This window comes from Dipodomys spectabilis, unplaced genomic scaffold, assembly GCF_019054845.1.
Source record: "Dipodomys spectabilis isolate Male_0828 unplaced genomic scaffold, ASM1905484v1 ptg000227l, whole genome shotgun sequence".
Classification (NCBI taxonomy): domain Eukaryota; kingdom Metazoa; phylum Chordata; class Mammalia; order Rodentia; family Heteromyidae; genus Dipodomys; species Dipodomys spectabilis.
The window spans coordinates 1,768,609-1,790,302 of NW_024870904.1; the positions used below are offsets into that span (position 1 = coordinate 1,768,609).

Genomic DNA, 21,694 nt, shown 5'->3' on the forward strand with positions numbered 1-21,694 from the left:
CTCAAGTGTTAGAGTGCTAGCCTTGAGCTGAAGAGCTGAGGGACAGTGCCCAGGCTCCGAGTTCAGGCCCCACGACTGGACCCCCCCCCCCCAAAAAAAAAATAAAGAATACAGTTTACTTCATCAAACTCAATCATTCTTCCTCATCCCCTCTCCTTCCTAAAATGATTTCAACAGATTCCACTGGTCTATGTTTATAAATGCTTATGTAGTACTTTGACAGAAGGAAATAAACATAGCCAATATTAATTGTTTTTTTGTTTTTTTGGGGGGGTCCAGTTGTGGGGCCTGAACTCTGGGCCTGGGCAGTCCCTCAGCTCTTAGCTCAAGGCTAGCGCTCTACCACTTGAGCCACAGCGCCACTTCCGGCTCTTTTCTTTTTGCTTATGTGGTGCTGAGGAATCGAACCCAGGGCCTCATGCATGCAAGGCAAGCGCTCTACCACTGAGCCACCTTCCCAGCCCAATATTGTTTGAACATATGAGAACAAAACAATGAAATGTATCGAAACTATTTTACAACATGATGAAGGGAAGGTGACTTAGGGGTGATACTGAATATCATACATTTTACACATGAATGCAAATGTCACAATGAAATCCTAAGTATGTAACTAATGTATATACTTTCTATTGTTTCTCTTGGCATTGCCCTTGTGGTTTTTTCTTCGCCTTCAAGGCTTGCTCTCCACCACTGGAATAATACCATTTTGATTCGTTTATAGGAGATTCGAATGCCATGGATTTTCCAGAGTGGCTATAATCCTGATCCTCAGATCTCAACTTCTTGAGGAGCTAGAATTACAGACATATGGGTATGTATACAGCTTTTATATGCACATTTTACATTCAGCCACTCTCACCATTTTCCCTACCTCTGCCACTGGGCTCATCTTCCAACAGAGACTGTATTTCCTGTATGTCATTATTATTTTTAGTGCTTTGAAACCTTTGTTAAATCTGATACCTGGCTTCTCACACAACAGCTACCTTTCCCCCTGGTCGTCTCTGCATCTCTAATAATTACTGTCTCTGCATATCTAATAATTTTTTTTAAAAATTGCACATTTAAAATGACATAGTGTAGCAACTGTGCACAGGACTTGTTTATTTCTCTGCTTACTGAAAGACTATTTGGGAGAATTCTGCTTTACCACAATGCTATTCCAAGGGTGGAGCATGCACACAGGCTCTTCAGGGTTTGCCTAGCAAGCTGCTACTTCTATTGCCCTTACCACACTGAGAAGTTCCACTAATACTGATGGTTGTTTTGCTAGTGAAAGGAAAATGGGGATTAGGATGATGAGAGATACCTGTTGCCATTCCTGGCATGCAGACATCCCTACTCTTATAGCCATGGGGGAGGACATGCCTCTGTGCCTTTCTCCCTGCTCTGTGAAGTTTCTGTATCTTGGAGCGCGAGTATATAAGTGGCTAGTTATGTGGCAAAAATGATATTCTTTTTTGTTTTAAATTATATTCTTTTTTTGGGGGGGGGGTCCGGTCATGGGGCTTGAACTCTGGGCCTGGGCACTGTCCCTCAGCTCTTCAGCTCAAGGCTAGCGCTCTACCACTTGAGCCACAGCATCACTTCGGCTTTTTTCTTTTTGCTTATGTGGTGCTGAGGAATTGAACCCAGGGCCTCAGGCATGCAAGGCAAGCGCTCTACCACTGAGCCACCTTCCCAGACCTTAAATTATATTCTTTAAACACCAAAAAAGCTCTTGAGAAACTTAGAAGTTCTTACAAAGTTTTGTGTTTTTTTGTTTTTTTTTTTTGGGAGGGGAGGTCTGATCGTGGGGCCTGAACTCTGGGCCTGGGCACTGTCCCTTAGCTCTTCAGCTCAAGGCTAGTGCTCTACCACTTGAGCCACAGCACCACTTCCAGCTTTTTTCTTTTTGCTTATGTGGTGCTCAGGAATCGAACCCAGGGCCTCAGGCATGCAAAGCAAACGCTTTACCACTGAGCCACCTTCCCAGCCCCAATTTTTTTTTTTGATTTTTTATTGTGAAAATACTGTACAGAGGGATTACAATTACTTGGGCAAGATAATGAATACATTTCTTATCAAGCATTGTAGCCTCCTCCTTTGTTTCCCCTTCCCATCTGATCCACCCCCCCACCCCCACACCAAAGTTGTAAAGTTCGTTTTTGACATAAGGATTTGTACATCTCATTGTTGCAATGGGTCCACCTGTATCCCTATTTAAATGATTTGTTTTTCCCCTTCCCCTCCACAAATTATACCGACATGAAATACATTGAAAGCAGGGGTTATACTGTGGGGGAGGGACAGACAAAGCAACAAAGAAATAATCTTATAAATGCGTTAGAAACAATCGAATGAAAGAAAAAAAAAACATTTGAATACATATCTTAGGGTTCATTTCCCTAACATCAACTTATCTGACCTTTTCTGCTTGACTCAGACATATAGTAGATATTGCAAATAAGGGGAACCATGGGACCTATGTTTCTCTGGGCCTGGCTTACTTCACTTAATATAATTTTTTCCAAGCCTTTCCATTTCCTAACAAATGGGACAATGTCATTCTTTCTGATGGAGGCATAGAATTCCATTGTGTATATATACCACATTTTCTTGATCCATTCATCTTCTGAAGGGCATCTGGGTGGTTCCATATCTTAGCTATAGTAAATAATGCTGCAATAAACATAGTCGTGCTGGTAGCTTTAGTGTGGTCTTGTTTGTGAACATTTGGGTAAATGCCCAAAAGTGGGATTGCTGGGTCATAGGGGAGCTCTATGTGGAGTCTTTTGAGGAACCTGCATACTGGTTTCCAAAGTGGTTGAACAAGTTTCCACTCCCACCAACAATGCAGTAGGGTTCCCTTCTGTCCACATCCCCTCCAGCATCTGTTGTTATTAGAGTTATTGATTTTAGCCATTCTAACTGGAGAGAGGTGGTATCTCAATGTTGTTATGATTTGCATTTATTGTAAAGAATATATATAGAGGGGATATAATTATATAAATAAGGTAATAAGTTACATTTCTTTATAAACAGTGTAACTCACTCCCTCATATTCTTTCACTTCTCCCCCAATCCTCTCCCTGTGTGTACACTTCATTTTCAACATGGTATCTAGTGAGTATAACTTGCATTGGTTCACCCATTGTCCCAACATATATGTGACTTTCCTTATCTTCAAAAGACAAAGAGTACAGAAATCAAAAAGCAGTAATGAGGGAATATACCAAAGGGGAAAAAAGAAGATATAAGAAATAATTGCAAACAGTGTGATTTTAAAAAAGCCCTATTTCCATTTTTTGGAGTTCATTTTGATAAGCATCATTTTAGATGGCTATATGCACATAGCTATTGTGATCCTCTGCCAAGAATATCTTTGACATTTTACAAGTGAGGGAAACCATGAACCCTTTATTTGGGTCTGGCTTCCCTTAGTATAATTTTTTTTAATTTTTTCCATTTCCTTATGATTGGGGCAGTGTCATATTTTCTGATGCAAGCCTAGAATTCCAGTGTGTTAATCACATTTTCTTAGTCCGTTCATCTACTGAGCAGCATCTAGGTTGATTCCATATCTTAGCTGTGATCAGTAACTCTGCAATGAATGTAGTTGTGCTAGTAACTTTCGTGGGGTCTTGTTTGTGGATATTTGGTAAATACCCAAGAGTGGGATTGCTGCTGGGTCATAGTGGAGCTCAATGTTTATTCTCTTGAGGAAACTCCATCCTGCTTTCTAGAGTAGTTGAACAAGTTTACATTCCCACCAACAATGTAGTAGTGTTCCCTTTTGTCCACATGCCAGCTAGCATCTGTTATTATTTTAGATATGAGGTCCTTGTCTGTTGTATAGCTAGTAAGATCAGATACCCTAAAAATCTCACAGGAAGGGTTGGCACAGGTTGAAACTTCTTAAGATCCAGAAATACAACAAATTAAAGATTGAATAATTGGGATTGCATTAAACTGCAGTTTCTGCATGGAAAAGGACATAAATAGCAAAATAACTAGATAGCCCATGCACTGGAAGAAGATATTATTATTATTATTATTATTATTGTGTGGGCTGTGGGGCCTGAACTCCAGGTCTGGGCATTGTCCCTCACCTCTTCAGCTCAAGGAAAGTGCTTTACTGCTTGAGCCACAGTGCCACATCCAGGTTTTTTTTTTTTCTGGTGGTTTATTGGAGATGAGAGTCTCAGGGACTTGCCTTCCTGGGCTGGCTTTGAGCCTCAATCCTCAGGTCTCAGCCTCCTGAGTAGCTAGGATTATAGGCGTGAGCTACTGGAACCCAGCTTGGGAGAAGATCTTTAATAGAAGTTCTTTATAGACAAGAGTCTCAGATGCCCATTTTTACCTGCTGTTCTCTGCACTGACTGTTCAGGTATCTTCTCTCATCCTAACTCAGAGACTTGAGCTGGTATAGAGCACTTGGGTTTCTGTTTTAGCTCATTTGACATCCCTTATTCATGTTTGATCTGGCCTATTTTAAGCACAGCTACTTATAATTGAAGGACATAATGTCTCAGCATTTGCTTTATTATCACCATCCATTGCTGACAGTTCCATTAGAAGTGTGGTGGGTTTTTTTTTTCTCTCCTAGTTTATTTCTTTTACATCTTTCTACATTTAAAACATACATTGAAAAAACACTTAACAATACATGAAATGATAGTTCTGCAAAGTCATCTCCTGGTGGGTGCTCTCGGTTCCCTGGATGTAAAGTTTACTTTGTAAGCAGACAACTGTGAGCCAATATACAGGTTTAGTTAGCTTCACTGTAGTTTACATCACTGTCTAATGACCTCTGTTGCTGCACTTTTTCATTTTGTTTCCCTGGAGTTCAATAGCTTTCCCAACCCTCCACAAGATATACATATGAGTGCACCACACATATGTAAAAGCATTTGTTTTTAGTTAAAAGGTGAAGTAAGAAAGTGACTGCCTTTAATATTTCATAAGTTGCAGTGTTAGCATACATTTCTTCCAGATCTGTTCTAATTTCCCTGTGTATATTTCACTGATTATTAGACATATATTATTTAAGTGTAATGTGTTTATGACTTATAGTTTTATATATTGATTTCCAGAAAATGTTTCTTGAGATTTGCTCTCAGTGTTTCAATCCTGGTAAATGCAACACCACAAAATAGCATTTAGGTTCAAATAATGCCATCGATGTGTGTGTTCCTGCAGACTTTTTGTCTGTTTTTTCCTGTCAGTTAGCAGGAGTAGTATTACTTTTTCAAGAGAAATGATAGTTTAACATAATTATAATTCTATAGTTTTTTTGGGAGGGGGAGGGAGTCTTTGTACACTGTCCCTGAGCTTCTTTTGCTCAAGTATAGCACTCTAACACTTGAGCCACAGTGCTATTTCCAGGTTTGTTTGTTTTTTGTTTAGGTGGTACTGAAGAATCAAAACCAGGGCTTCATGCATGCTAAGCAAGCAACTCTACTCATAAGCCACATTCCAAACCCTATATCTATTGCCCTTTTAAATTTTTTTGGTAGAATTAATTCAACTCAGGCCTTCGTATTTGCCAAGCAAGTAAAATATTAATTGATCCATATGCTCGGTCCATATATTTTTAATACAATTGTGTTTATATATGATATTTTATGCATTATGACTCATAAATATGGTGCTATAAGTTTTTCTTTCATAAATCATTTTAGAGAGTATACAAAGTATATGTTCTATACATTTTTTACTTACCTACATATTTACCATTTTAATAACCTTGTCCTGTGTGTATATCTATCTTAGTGGGAGAGCCCAAAAATTCAAGCTGTGGGACCCTGAAAAGATTGGGAGTTTGGAATGCTTTCTCCCAGTACACTCTTGCAACACTGTGAGTTTCCTAGAAAGATCAATCAGTCCTGGCTTAAGAGAACACAGATTCCACACTAAACTGTATGGGAGGCTATGGGTAGACTTCGGTTTATGCAAATTGTAGGCTATTTACTGTTTAGCCCTCTTTCTCAGAATAAGAATGTCACATGTTGAAATTTATACCTTACTTCCTTGCACAAGCCCAATAAAAATTTTGGCTAATGGAACCTTGGGATCTGTTGTAGAAGGCTGCAGAAGGCTACAGATTCCTTGGTACCCCAAACCTCAGGGTCTGGTCTCCATTATTGTGTTGCTCCTGGTCCCAGTTGACTAAGGAGCAGAAGTTGAGTTGCAATAATTGGCATCTTTTTGTTATTTTCTTGAAGTATAATTTCTTGTAACACTCTTAAAATGTAAATGTGTTATTAATGAATTATCTTTCTCTGAAAATATATTCAATCTACATTTTTGAAGAGTTGCTTTGCCTAATGGGTTGTGAATTGAAAGTTATTTTCTTTCAAATTTTACAGATATATTTCCTTTTGGTGTTTTACTCAGTATTCACTTCTGGTATTGTCAAACATGGCTGGATTGGATAGTATTGTTGGCCATTCTTCATCTGTAATGGGGGACAAAATGGGAGTAAAAATGTCCCTTTTTAGCCTCTGCACAACAAATTAGTACTATATTTCAGTCTAACATAAAATTTCCTTCTATATTTTTAGATCACATCCCCCTTTATAGTTTTTTTCTCTATCCTGCTTGAGATAGTCATATTTCACATGTTTTGTTATCATAAATGTTACCTAAGCCTTTATCCATTTGCCTCCATCCTTCCATGAAGGCCTATTAAAATCTGGTCAAGAAATATTTTATTCCTCTACCCACCCATATTGTGTATAGTAGGATGTAAGCAGTGTTCACAAAAGTTTATGCTAGCAGTTCCTTTTTACATAGGAAGAGAGTATCAGTGTTTCTATGACCACAATCTCCAGAAATTTAATAACAAAAATGGTTAACAAGGATATTTTTATGTGGAAAATAAGTCAAATCATATAAGAGCCAAATCATCACCTCCTTTCTTGAGTACTGTTACTTACTTTAATATTCACCTGGTCACTGTGCTTTTTGTAGATCTACTAATGTGGTATGTATTTCATATGATGTCCTGAATATGTTCTAATCGCTGTGAGAGCACTTTTTTTGGGGGGGGGGGGAATCCAGTCGTGGGGCCTGAACTCTGGGCCTGGGCGCTGTCCTTCAGCTCTTCAGCTCAAGGCTAGCACTCTACTACTTGAGCCACAGCGCCACTTCTGGCTTTTTTTTTCTGCTTATGTGGTGCTGAGGAATTGAACCCAGGGCCTCATGCACACAAGGCAAGTGCTCTACCACTGAGCCACCTTCCCAGCCCCGTGAAAGCACTTTTTAATAGAAGATCTAAATAGGATTTTCAGTGAAGCTCAACATGAAAATGCAGGAACAATTATTCATTGTTACCCTGATATATAGTAAATTTTATCAAAATAAGCTAAACATACTCTTTCAGACACCTACTTAGTCTTACTGATGTCATGCCAGATTGCAAGTGCTTTAGAATTGTTATATTATCTCTATTGCTAGCACCAGAAATATATACTGATGTATTAGGGAAACTTTGTATTAGTAATTACCAAGTTAGTATAGTGGCAATTATTTCTACTTTGATTTTTCTTTCTTTCACTGAGTAGACAACATTGCAAGCTCCAAATATTTTATGTAAGAGAAGAGCATCCATGTAGAAGAATGAAATTCCAGAATTGGTGCCCTTATAACTTCTGACTAACTACTTAATTACTTGATGGAAAAGTACCATTACAGAAGCTGGTGTCATTTGATGATGTGGCTGTGGACATCAGCTGGAAGGAGTGGCAGGAACTGGATATTTCTCAGAGGATCCTATATAGAGATGTAATGCTAGAGACCTACAGCAATCTGGTGTCCTTGAGTGAGCAACACTTAAATTAGCTACCAAGGTCAAGTGCTTGTTTTTTGTAAATATATGAGTATGTTATTAAGTTGTAAGATTCCAGTCCATGTGAAGTATCACTTCTTTCTAAGAAAAACTTTGATTTAATTATGTAACTCCTGAGGCAGTTTTATTCTTATTCTTCAAGAGGCCAAAACAGCAGTTTGAGAAAAGTTCTAAACTATGTTCCAGTAACAGGAGACTGTCTTCCCAAACTTGAGGTGATTGTTGCAGGTGGATATACAATCTAGAATAGAAATCTTATCACTATTGGAAGTATGATGTGGAATCCACTAATTTAAAATGTGCATTATAAACCAAGCCTGGCACTGGGTGCAATGGTTTATGCCTGTAATCCTAGCTACTCAAGAGAGTGAAATCTGAAGATTTTGGATTAAGGATAGCAAAGGCAAAAAAAAGTGCCCATGAGGATTTTATTTCCACTTGACCACTCAGAAACTGGACATGGAGCTGGGACTCAAAACTGTTAGAATGATAGCTTTGAGCAAGAGTTGAGTTCAAGCCACACAACTGGCAAAATAATTCCAAACTTGGGGGAAAGGCAACCATGGAGCCAATGAAAAATGAGAAACAAGATTTAGTAGCAACCTTGTGAATAGGATGTCTGAGACTTTTTAAGAATGATGACCCAGCACAAGCAAAAGTTCTCCATATTTCTTATTTACAGGGCACTATGTTCCTCAACCTAAATCGATCATCAGCCTGAAGCAAGGTGCAGAATCATGGATAGGAGAAGCTTCAGACAAGAATTTCACAGGTGAGTTAAAGTATCTTTCATAGTGATATTGGAGCCAGTTTGTAAATTCATCTTTCACTGTACAGAGCAATAATGTTCCTAGTTCCACTGAGTCCAGTGTGGCAGAGAACTAGGTGATCCTTTGTCTCAAAGACTTGTGAATCAAGAATTCATGTGGGGATAAAATGAATTCAGTGTGGTAGTAGATTAAGGTTTGGAATTGAAAGGGAAAAAGAAATTTAGAAACATAGGAAATGACATTTCATTTTCTTTGAAACTAGGACTATGCACGTATGATGTATGCTAGGGCTGCTATCCTCCAATAAGAAAAATGGCTTATCAGTGGTGGTGGGCAAAGACTCAGATTCAGAACCAAAGCTTCTTGTCTAGATAGGATGATTATCTGGGTGTTAAACTGGAGTATCATTGGTCTTCCATGGTTCTGAGCAGTAGGAGTGTCAGAAAAGAAATTTGGATGAGACTTTTTGTAAGAGGGAGAGAAACAAATTTTAAAAATTCCCTCAAATACCTTAAGTAATTCTTAGTGAAAAGTTAGAACTGCACAGATGTAGCTATAAAACCGTACTCTCAAGAACCATTCCTGCTTAGATAAAAGGCAAAGGGATGTATAAAACACTCATATTGGGCTGGGAGGTGGCTCAGTGGTAGAGCACTTGCCTTGCATGCACGAGGCCCTGGGTTCAATCCCTCAGCACCACATAAGCAGAAAAAAAAAGCCAGAAGTGGTGCTATGGCTCAAGTGGTAGCACACTAGCCTTGAGCTGAAGAGCTGAGGGACAGAGCCCAGGCCCAGAGTTCAGGCCCCACGACTGGACTCAAAAACAAAACAACAACAACAAAAAACACTTTTATGGTCTCCAAAAATAGAAAATATTTCTGTACTTCACCTAATTGTTGAGAAGCAAAACAGCACAATATATAAATTATTTCTAGAAAATAAAAGAAAACCAAGCAGGTATTATGACCAAACAAAATAATATTTGAGAAAAACAACTTAAAGTCTACTAAAGGCAGATAATTAGTTCTCAGTATAAAACTCTCACAGTTGAGAGTTTGAGTATTTCTTCTCATGTAAAAAAAGAAAAGTCTAAAACAGAAAAACATTTTCTATTGTAAAATATTAGTATTGCTGTCTTAATATATTGGGAAAAAAGCATGTGTCTCTAATCTCTTAACATTTAGAATTGGAGAAAATGTCTTTACGTTTACATTAAGAAGGCTTTGGGGGGCTGGGAAGGTGGCTCAGTAGTAGAGTGCTTGCCTTGCATGCATGAGGCCCTGGGTTCGATTCCTCAGCACCACATAAGCAAAAAGCCGGAAGTGGCGCTGTGGCTCAAATGGTAGAGCGCTAGCCTTGAGCTGAAGAGCTGAGGAACAGCTCCCAGGCCCAGAGTTCAGGCCCCATGACTAGGCCACCCCCCCCAAAAAAAAAAGAAGTCTTTGGATTTCATTTATATTTTTGTCTTTTTCTCTGATTCACTTAAGTGTCCACGAAATGGAGGATATGATTAAGACCTGCCAGGTAAGTCCAGATGAATGTCTGTGTGAAGTAGCAGTCACAAATAGTAACAGTGGAGGAAAATGTGAGATTAGTAACAACTGCTATTATGAGCGCAAAACATAAGCCACAGCTGATTAGAATTAATGGGAACTCCTTAGAGATAAGGATTCAGGAGTTTATTGTGTGCCAGAACATGCTTCTCTGTAGTGAGCCTGTTAAGATGCATGCTGCATATAGGCTTGGTGTGTCTCCTGTAATTGAAGAATCCTTCAGATTTTCTGAGCATTTAACTGTATTTGTGTGTGTGTGTGTGTGTGTGTGTGTGTGTGTCTTTCCTTTCTTGGTACTGGTGCCTGAACCCAGGACGTTACACTTGCTAGGCTAGTGCTTTACCACTGAGCTACATCCTAGCCCCTTTTCTGAGCATTTTAGTCAAAATGTTGAGAGTCCAAATAAGCTACAATATTTGGAAAATGGTAGAGAAGGAAGGGATTAAACTTGGAGACCATATTTTTCATACACAATTGGGTTTTTGTGGGACAGCCCTCCTATAACCATTTGAATATAGAGAAGACTGAGATATAACTGCTTTCCTTTCTCCAGAAATACTTCATGGTGGAAGGAAAACACCTGAATGGACTGCATTTGGAAAAGCATTCTACTTAAGACCTACAGTTGCTATATATAAGGCAGAAAATATACAAGGCAGAGAATCCTTGTACAAGTAGTAAATATAAGAAATCTTTGAATAAAAAAATACACCTCACAAACCCTGAGAGCAAATAGCCAGAGGCTAAGTCCAATAAGAATATCCATTATGTAAAATCTATCTCTGAGAAGTCAGACCTGAGTTGCAAACTGAAAACACCTCCAGAAGAGAAATCCTATGAATATGAGAAATGTAGCACCTTTTCCACCCAGAGGTCGGCTCTCAGCAGGCAAAAGAGAACTCACACAGAAGTGAAACCTTATGAATGTAACAGATGTGGAAAGACCTTCAAGTGGGCATCACACCTCCGTAGGCATAACAGACTTCACACAAGTGAGAAACCTTATGAATGTAATGAATGTGGAAAGTCTTTCACCCAGAAGACAAACCTTAATGTCCACCAGAGAACACACACAGGAGAGAAACCTTATGAATATAAGAAATGTGAAAACTCCTTCACCCAGAAGTCACATCTCAATACACATAGAAGAATTCAAACAGGTGAGAAACCTTATAAATGTAACAAATGTGGAAAGTCTTTCAGACGTAAGTCATACCTCACTGTGCATCAGATAACACACATAGAAGAAAATCCTTATTCTTGCAACAAATGTGGAAAGACCTTCAAGTGGTGGTCATACCTTGGCATGCATAACAGAATTCACACAGGTGAAAAACTTTACAAATGTAACAAATGTGTGAAAGTCTTTCAACAAAAAGACGCACTTTACTGTTCATCAGAGAAAACACACAGGAGAGAAACCTTATGATTGTAACGAATGTGGAATGTCTCACCAAAAAGGCAGAACTTACTGTTCATCAGAAAAGACACACAGGAAAGAAACTTCATGAATGTAAGAAATGTAAAAAGTCTTTCACCTGGAAGTCACATCTCAATACACATATAAGATTTCACACAGGTGAGAAACCTTATGAATGTAACAAATGTGGAAAGTCTTTCACACAGAAGTCATACCTCACTTTTCATCAGAGAACACACACAGGAGAGAAACCTTATGAATGCAACAAATGTGGAAAGACTTATTTGTAGGTCACAACTCAGCAGGCATAACAATTCAAGAAGTCATCTCAGTTTGCATCAGAAAACACACAGGAGAGAAACCATATAAATGTAACAAATGTGGAAATTATTTTACCTGGAAGTCATACCTCAGTATTCATCAAAGAACTGGCTCACATAGGAGTAAGAAAATCAACAAATATGACAAATGTGCAATGACTTTTTCTTCTTTTTTTTTTTTTTTGCCAGTCCTAGGGCTGGAACTCAGGGCCTGGGCACTGTCCCTGGGCTTAATTTGCTCAAGGCTAGCACTCTACCACTTGAGCCACAGCACCACTGCTGGCTTTTTCTGTTTATGTGGTACTGAGGAATCAAACCCAGGGCTTCATGCATGTTAGGCAGGCACTCTACCACTAGGCCACATCCCCAGCCCCTAAGAGGCCTTATTTATTTATTTTTGTCAGTTGTGGGGCTTGACCTCTGGGCCTAGCTAGGAGCTGTCCCTTAGCTCTTCTGCTCAAGGCTAGTACTGTACCACTTGAACCACAGCACCACTTCCTATTTTTTTCTTTATTAAACATATTAAATTAAATTTTATTTCAATAACTAGTTTCATTTTTTCAGTAAGAGCTTTGGATAATTACTTTTTATCAGAGGTCAGAACACAATATAAGCTATCAAATACTGCAGTGACTAAAATTACTTGGGTATGCATTTAGAAAAGCCATGTTTAATAGACAAAAATTCTAGTATTATTGCTTAATTAGTATGACTTAACTCCTTGGGAACTCTTCAAAATAACCAGAATTTTTAGTTTGCACCAACTTGTTGACCACAAACGTGTTGAAACTTGTGATATCAGTACATGAGTCAAAAACTTAATAAAACCGAGTGCTATACATAAGTTAGCAGATTATCTTATGACATTTTAGCTTTTCCACAGCTCTAGTTAGCATTAAAAAAAACGAACACTAAAATTGTAGTATTTGGCATTTTTGGTACAAGCTTTAAAAAAGTGTTACTCGGAGTGGGAAGGTGGCTTAGTGGTAGAGCGCTTGCCTTGCATGCATGAGGCCCTGGGTTCGATTCCTTAGCAACACATAAGCAAAAAAAAAAAGCTGGAAGTGGTGCTGTGGCTCAAGTGGTAGAGCGCTAGCCTTGAGCTGAAGAGCTGAGGGATAGTGCCCAGGCCCAGAGTTCAGGCCCCACTACCGGACCCAAAAAAAAAAAGTGTTACTCAACACTTCATCTAAGAAAATGGTGGTGTTCAAAAATACAAAAACTGTTACATCCAGTAGATATTTTACAGTCAAAATAATAAATCTTTTGGAAAAAATGCATAATATCTTCATAACTACCAGTTGTCTCAAAGACTAACAGAAAAATGCAGAAAAATAGATGTTCCCATTCATATCATTTTGCTCTGAAAAATCAGAAATTACTCCATTCGTTAGCAAAAATGATTTAAAAAATATGATTAATACACTGTATGTCTTGAAGCCAAAACAAACTTTACCTCAAAGAGAGCAATTTTGACTTGTACATTCCTAGTATCCTTGGTCTAGAAGAAGGCCCAATTTTAAGCCATTATTTAAATGGAGTGCATATGTAAATTCATCATTCTCCACAGGATGTTTGACTTCATTATATCACCTGCAAAATGGGAAATCATTAAGTCATTGATAAAGAATCTGTACTGCAAGTATTCCTTTTCTGAAATGCTTGGGACCAGAAGTGTTTTAGTTCAACATCATATTCATTGCCATTTCACATAGCCTAAAGGCAATTCCATACAATATTTTTAGGGTGTCTGTGTTTTGAATAAAACCCCTTACAAGGTCAGGTCAAGTGCAGAATTTTCATTTGTAAATCATGTCTACACAAAAGTTTCAGATTTTGGAATATTTATGATTTTGTATTTTCAGATTAATACAATGTACTTATAATTTCAATAGATACCAACAAACTTTCACACACAAAACTAAACATGAATATTGAGATCAGAACATGAATCTTCTATATAATCAGATTTAATTTACTAAATAATCCTATGATGAAATCAAAACAATGAGCCCAAAGCTGCATAATTTTCCAAAAGATTCTCCTCTAGGTGCAGAGCTTGTTCACTCCATTCCTTTTTTAGTTGTTTAGCTTTTGCAATATTTTCTTGGTTTTTTGTTGGGGGACGTTCCAGTTGTGGGGCCTGAACTCTGGGCCTGGGCACTGTCCCTCAGCTCTTCAGTTCAAGGCTAGCGCTCTACCACTTGAGCCACCGTGCCACTTCCAGCTTTTTTCTTTTTGCTTATGTGGTGCTGAGGAATCGAACCCAGGGCCTCAGGCATGCAAGGCAAGCACTCTACCACTGAGCCACCTTCCCAGCCCATCTTGTTTTTGTTTCTTATTTTGCTCCTCCTCTCTGGCTTCAATCATCTTGGCCAATTTCCAGGATGGGATGGCACCTGCTAGGAATAGTGTGGTGAGAGCCAAAATAACTGTTGTAAGAAAACCATAAGGGTCCTTTGCAGCCCATTCCACAACATACTCAGCCCAAGCCTTTATGTGAAACATCTTCATAGCCGTCTTAGGAAACAAGTTTGAATAGTAGTCTCTAGTCCTGATATCAGTGAGCCAATCACAATTTCCCCTGGTGGTCATCTTCTTTTGTTCTACCATACACTTCTGAGCAGTTTAAATTCACTAGACCAAGTAGGAAGGGCTGCAATGAAAGTCTTCAGTGAATCTGACAACAGACACAATAGAAACTGAGTATAATAAATGTAGAAAGACATTTAGCCAGAAGTCATATTCCAACTGGTATCAGAGACCGGGAGAAATGACAAAATTTCTGTAAATGAAAACATTAGAGAAAGTCTCAAGCTGAAGTAACCTTCAGCAAGCCTTAGAAGACTCACATGGGAAAGAAACACAATGCAGAAAAATCTTTGTAGGAAACCTGTGAATTATACAGAAAAATCCTTAATGGCAAAGGTAAGTGAGTTCTAATGGGAAACCATTTTTTACACTCATTAAACCAACATTTCTCATCCTTTCCTTGTGTTGAATAGGGATGATGTAACTGAAGTTTATCCAAAAGATTTGGACACAAATAATGCGCATTAATTACTTACAACTTGTCAAGTAATTAAGATAGTAAAGCTGTTGACTTGTGTCTTTTATAATTAGGAATGGTTTTCAACATATTTTATAAATTCTTCTCAGAAATAAGAGGTCCAGCCCTTTGAGACTGGAGTCAGATTATCTCAAGGTGGTTTGGGGAACAGTATCTGGGGAAAGACTGTTGTGATTTAAGCCAAGACCATGAGAGCATCAATTTCTCCATTGCTCCCCTAAAGTTTCCCACTGTATATGTGATCCATATGAAATAACAGAAATGATAAATTATTCCCAGTTCAGCTTTTGATTGGAAGATCTTTATTACAAAATGCGCACAGGAGCGGGGCGCCGGTGGCTCACGCCTGTAATCCTAGCTACTCAGGAAGCTGAGATCTGAGCATCGCTGTTCAAAGCCAGCTGGGGCAGGAAAGTGCCTGAGACTCTTATCTCCAATTAACCACCAGAAAAACGGAAGTGGTGCTGTAACTCAAGTGGTAGAGCACGAATCTTGAGCTGAAGAGCTGAGGGACAGCACTCAGGCCCAGAGTTCAAGCCCCATGACTGAACCACTCCCCCCCCAAAAAATGTGCACAGGACTAAAATCTGTCTCATCACCTTTTGTCCCCAAGTTCGTGAAACATTCAGAAACATTCAAGTCCTCCATTTTGAACTCAAAGCCTTGGCATTGTCCTGAAGCATTTCTTTTTTTTAGTATTGAACCAATGGTTTATATTTGGCATCGCATTTCTCTTTCCTGAAGCATTTTTGCTCAATGCTAGTGCTACAGCTCCACTTCTGGTTTCTTTGGTGGGCAAATAAATACAAGAGTCTTAAGCATTTGGTTTAGGATGAGTAACCCCAAAATGACTGCAGTGCTTACTTTATATTGAATTAACCTCTGGTGATTCATTCTTATCCCATTCTGTTGTTCTGCTGAGTGAGTTATAATAAAACACCAGTGTGGATTAAGTGAAGAGCCTGTCTTTCTTCAGCTTCCTGAGGATAGTTGCCCCAAAACATAAGACATGGTTTTGTTAAACATAATGTGTGGTTAATATAAAAATTTAGAAATGTGGAAAAAATGAGGACTAAAGCTAGTTAGAAGATGGTTACAGAAATCCAAGGGATGAGAGAGACAAGTAGATAGAGGTAGAACTATGATAGAAATTTAGTGTAAAATTCAGATAAAAAGGGATCCTTGTCACTTTCTACTGCATAGGTAGGTATACATATAGTATTTTTATCTACAACATTATGTTCCATGTTTTCATTGTGCAGTGACTTCATATCCAACACCTGGAACACATATATTTCTTTGTGATGAGAAGAAGGCTGTCAGTTGCAATCTCTTGAAAGGCCAGACAGAGAAAGACATTGAACGATCTCACACAAAAATGGAAGCTAACAGAAATAGAACCAATTTGTGACAGAAGTTGAGAGTAGAATAGTTGTTACAAGAGACATGGAGAGATTGGTCTATGCCTTCAGAATTCTCTTTAGGATTTTGGTTGACTTCATCCTTTGGTCAAATTGACCCGAGAGGGAATGTGCTCTTGAAGATTGTGCTTAAACATTACAGAGTGGTTAGGTGGACAAACGCCTTCATAGAGAAGGAGGTCACGTAGGAAGAACAGATCAGAGAGAATGGTGACAGAAATCTCGGTTGGGGACTGATATCCTGGTGTTAAATCTAACATGGAAATAATACAATGTAGGGGCTGGGAAGGTGGCTCAGTGGTAGAGCGCTTGCCTTGCATGCATGAGGCCCTGGGTTCGATTCCTCAGCACCACATAAGCAAAAAGAAAAAGCCGGAAGTGGCGTTGTGCCTCAAGTGGTAGAGCGCTAGCCTTGAGCTGAAGAGCTGAGGGACAGCGCCCAGACCCAGAGTTCAGACCCACGACCAGACCCAAAAAAAAGAAAAAAAAGAAATAATACAATGTACAGATTACTCTCTGCCAAAGATCCACATTTGGAATTGTGGAAATGTTATCCCTGCCCAAGTTACTCAACTTGGTAAACCAAGAGAAAAGGCAGGTGGTCCCTAACTCTACTTTTATCTAGTTAAATAATTTGCAACTCCTAAATTTTTATTGTTTCCTGTAATCTGCACCCTGCCCTAAGGGAAGGAAAGAGCAAGAATTGAAAGTAAGAGATTTTTTTGTTTTGTTTTGGTCGGTCATGGGGCTTGAACTCTGGGCTTGGGCTCTGTCCCTGCACTCTTCAGCTCAAGGTGAGTTCCTTACCTCTTGAGCCACAGCGCCACTTCTGGTATTAGAGTGGTTTATTGGAGATAAGAGTCTCACAGACTTTCCTGCCTGGCCTGGCTTTGAACTCCAATCTTCATATCTCAGCCTTGAGTAGCTAGGATTACAGGCGTGAGCTACCGGCTCCCTGCTAAAGTAAGAGATTTTTGAACACTTGCTCAGATTCCCAACACTCCTGAGTGATTGTAATGAGAAAAGAATCTAATTGGGTCATAGAAACAGTTCCTTCAGATATTGATTCCTCTTTATGATGTCATGGAATTCAGAGCCAAGAGCAAGTCTTAATCCCTTTCTTTTTTTTTTTTTTTTTTTAATTTTATTTTATTTTATTTGAGAACATACTGTACAGAGGGGTTACAATTACATGGGCAGGATAATGCATACATTTCTTACCAAGCATTGCATCCTCCTCCTTTGTTTACCCTTCACCTCCCTTCCCAGCCTCCCCCCTCCCTCCCACCCAATCATACCCCCCCTCCCCCCCCCCACCGACATTGTAAAGCTGGTTTTGACATGACATTTTGTACTTCTCATTGTTGCAACAGGTCCACCTGAATCCTTAAACGACTTGTTTGTCCCCGTCTCCTCCACATGTTATACTGACATCAAATATAGTGAAAGCAGGGGTTACACTGTGGGGGAGGGACACACAAAGCAACAAAGAAATAATCTTATAAATGCATTAGAAACACATGCATGAAAGAAACAAAAACATTAAAATACATATTTGAGGTTTTGTTTTCCTAACATCACATTATCTGACTTTTTCCGCTTGACTCATACCTATACTAGATATTGCAAATAAGGGAAACCATGGGACCTATGTTTCTTTGGGCCTGGCTTACTTCACTTAATATAATTTTTTCCAAGCCTTTCCATTTCCTAACAAATGGGGCAATGTCATTCTTTCTGATGGAGGCATAGAATTCCATTGTGTATATATACCACATCTTCTTGATCCATTCATCTACTGAGGGGCATCTGGGTTGGTTCCATATCTTAGCTATGGTAAATAATGCTGCAATAAACATAGTTGTGCTGGTAGCTTTAGTGTGGCCTTGTTTGTGATCATTTGGGTAAATGCCCAAAAGTGGGATTGCTGGGTCATTGGGGAGCTCTATGTGGAGTCTTTTGAGGAACCTCCATACTGCTTTCCCAAGTGGTTGAACAAGTTTACATTCCCACCAACAATGAAGTAAGGTTCCTTTCTGTCAGGCAGAGTTCCGGGAAGATGGCGGAGGAGAAGCTGGAATCTGAACAAGCTCTTGCATAGAAAACAGTTTCAGAGTTCCAGTGAACAGTCCCAAGCCAGAGAATCACACCAAGTGTGCCATCACAGGACAGAGAGTTAGTCAAGAGAGGGGAAGCCAAGCAGACACATCTGAGCAGCTGCCGCTGCGGCGGCAGGGTCGCAGCGGCGACCACCGCCGCGGAGGCATACCTGAGACGCAGTCCGGGACGAAGGAGCCAGACGCAGCGGACGAGCGGATTCTACTCAACACCAGCAAGAACCGACAAGGAGCGGACAACTTCATCCTGCACTTTGCAGACCAGAGACGACCCGAGATCCAAGACTCCGCGTGAGTAGAAGCCCCACTTCCTCACTCCTCTGGGAGCAGAGGAGGGAAGGCCACCCCTCCCCCCCCAGCACCGGTGATCTCCATCTTGGATACCGACAAAGCTCGGAGGAGCGGCTAGCTCCAGCTCAGGCCTTGGAATAGAGCTAGTCATTTGGCAGGTCACAGGAACTTGGCGGCGAGGTGACCTCACAGACTCAGTTCCATCCAGGGAGGGGTCGCCCAGCTCAGGCACCAGCCACTGGAGTGGCTCTCCTCGCTGGGTGGCCAGAGCCAGAGGCTGCCCCTCCCTCTAGCAGCCACCACAATCAATTGAAAAACAGAAACCCTGAGAATGGCTCCAGGCTGGGTGCTGTGAGTTTTTTTTCACAAAATAGCCCCAGGGAAAAGCTACTGTTCGTTGAAAGGCCTCAACTCTACCCAGAACCTAGCCTCATCACTGCATCCCCCTCTTTTGTGATTCTCAAAGCAGATCACCCTCCCAGTAAACTAACCTGGGAGGGGGACCTCAAAATCTTGGGTAAAGCAGAGCATTTTCCTGCCTGTTCCAACAAACTGACTTAAGAAACCAATCAAGCCACAGGACCTCAAGCTGACCAGAGACTCCAACCAGACTCTGGTTATAGACAAAAGGGAGATACAGGACACTTCCCACCCCTCCCAAAAAAAAAAAAATCAAAGAACTTTTTTTTTCTTCTTCTTCTTTTCTTTTTTTCTTTTTCTTGTTTTGTTTTTTTTCGTTTTTTGTTACCTTATATATATATAAAAAATTTTTTTTGCTTTTCTAAAACTTTTATTAATCTTTAATTTTTGCCTCTTCTGAAAAAATAATTGTTTTCCATTAACTTTTTTTTTTTCTCCTCTTATAATTTTTATTTTAGGAATACGTGAATGTGTGTTTTCTTTTCTTTTCTTGTCTTCTTTCTCTTTTTCTTTCATTCTTAATTATCTTTTTGTTTTTTTTTCTAGCTCTACTGAACTTCTGATCTTTTCTTCTCACTTTCCTATCCTTTACATCTTTTCCTCTTTGTTCATCTTTATGTGACTTAACTCTTGTCCTGCACATCCTCAGATAAACCCGTAGTTAACCAGTAGACCCTATCCCCCATTGTGTACACACTTAATCCACAAACTTATTACTCAATTCAAAACCTCTGAGACTTAAATTCACTAATAGCAGTACTTTATACCTATACAATATTTTAAGCATTTTTTTAAAGTTTTTCTCATCTCCTCTATGTCCCTCCCTTTCTCTCAACATATTCATATTCCTCTATAAATAGATGGTCTTTTAATCTCTAAAATAACATTAATTTTTACGTTTCTATTTTTTTTCTGGTCTCTTTTCATTCCCCTTTCCCTTTCTTCTTTTTCTCTCTCTCTCTACTTACATCCTACCCAACCTATTTCCTGCATTGTGATTAGGACATAGTTAACTCTCCCTGTGCCTCCCCACACCAATCTATTCCTATTTTTTACCCACATCTCTTCCTAACCCTAATAATTTCTGGCTTTCCAAATTCTTCTCTGCGGTTCGAAGTTCTTTAACATATAGTTGTTTGATGTCGAATAGATGTATCTGTTGAACTAGATTGTATCTGTAGACTATTGACTGTACAAATGCAAACTTTGGTTGATGGTTGCCTTAAGATAGTGTTCTAGCACAAAACTGGTGCTATCTTCATCTCAAATGGGCAGAGTAAGCCGGAAAAACACAAGAAAAATGGCAAATTCGGGTATCTCAATTCCCAATCCTGATAATCAGGGGTTAGAACAGATAATGAATAATCCAGAGGAGAGTTCCCAAACAGCTCTACAAACACTGGTGGCAAACATGATAAATGAAAAGTTTGACAACGTACAAAGGACTCTGTATGAGCGTGATAGGGAGAGAGAGGAGGCATCCCAGAAGTTTATACAGGAATATCATAAGCGTGAGGAAGCTACTCAAAAACTGATACAGGATTTGCGTGAACAACTTGAGAATACTCAAAGAGAAAGGGAGGAATGGCGTGAGCAGGCTGAGAACACTCAAAGAGATCTGCAGGAATCCCACGAACGGGAGGAAGCTAATCAAAGAGTAATACAGGAATTGAGAGACCAGGTAGAGAACACACAAAGATCACTAAAGGCATTCATGGAATCCATTAACAAAGAGCTGAAGGAAGTCAGGGAGACCACAAAGGGAATGCTGAATGGAACCCAACAGAAGGAATGGGAGCCCAAAGAAACCATAACCAATCAACTAAGTGATTTGAGGACAAACACTGAACACCAAATTAAGGAAGTAAAGAAATTCATACAAGACTTAATCCCTTTCTTAAATCCAACTGCAACAAAGTGTTTCTGGGAAGACTGATGCTCTGGGAGATGGCCTGAGCCACAGAAAGATTCAACTCATGAACTATCTATGCCTACTGCCTCTACATTTCCATTCCTGGCCAAATAGGTTAGCTTCTTCTAAACAGAGTTTCTTTGAAAGAGATGAGGGAGAGCTAACTAGTAACAATCTTCTCCCAACATCTCTGTGTCAAAGGCCTCTAGGGAGCCTTCATTATCCCAACTGTGAATAGTGTTATACTTGGCACACAAGAAGGCTTAAGAGCTTAGAACATCCTGAACCACTTGCCATTTGAAGTGTGTGTCAAGAATTCACTGATCTCCAGCTGATAAGCCCTGATGAGCAGTTAAATCTAATTAATGATGTAGTCCTCAAGTATTACTGAACTGATGCTTGAAGGATGGTGACAACTTAATGCTGATTACTGATCTGAGTCAAAGAACAAGGGGACTAGGTCAGCTGACAAGGTCCGTTATCTTTTTTCTCAGGTCCTGCTCACCAGCCAGTAAGTCTTGCCTTCACTAGGTGCTTCAAGACAATGGAGCAGAAATGGATCTCCC

The 21,694-nt window shown here is 39.6% G+C and overlaps 2 protein-coding genes across 2 annotated transcripts in view; one reads left to right on the forward strand and one right to left on the reverse strand.

Annotated features, from left to right (window-relative positions):
- LOC122123296 (zinc finger protein 33B-like) overlaps positions 1-10,230 on the forward strand; it is a 51,124-nt gene extending 40,894 nt beyond the window's left edge. The window contains exon 3 of the mRNA XM_042697655.1: positions 10,092-10,230. Coding sequence (XP_042553589.1) covers positions 10,092-10,230 — 139 coding nt within the window. The remainder of the gene's footprint in view (positions 1-10,091) is intronic.
- A 3,738-nt stretch (positions 10,231-13,968) lies between these two features.
- On the reverse strand, positions 13,969-14,429 carry LOC122123297 (small integral membrane protein 15-like; the record flags this gene model as incomplete). Its single annotated transcript, XM_042697656.1, has 2 exons — positions 14,223-14,429; positions 13,969-14,007 (listed from the first exon to the last, which is right to left on the reverse strand). Coding segments are annotated over exons 1-2 (228 nt in total), but the record flags the coding sequence as incomplete, so codon positions are not given.
- Positions 14,430-21,694: the final 7,265 nt, after the last annotated feature.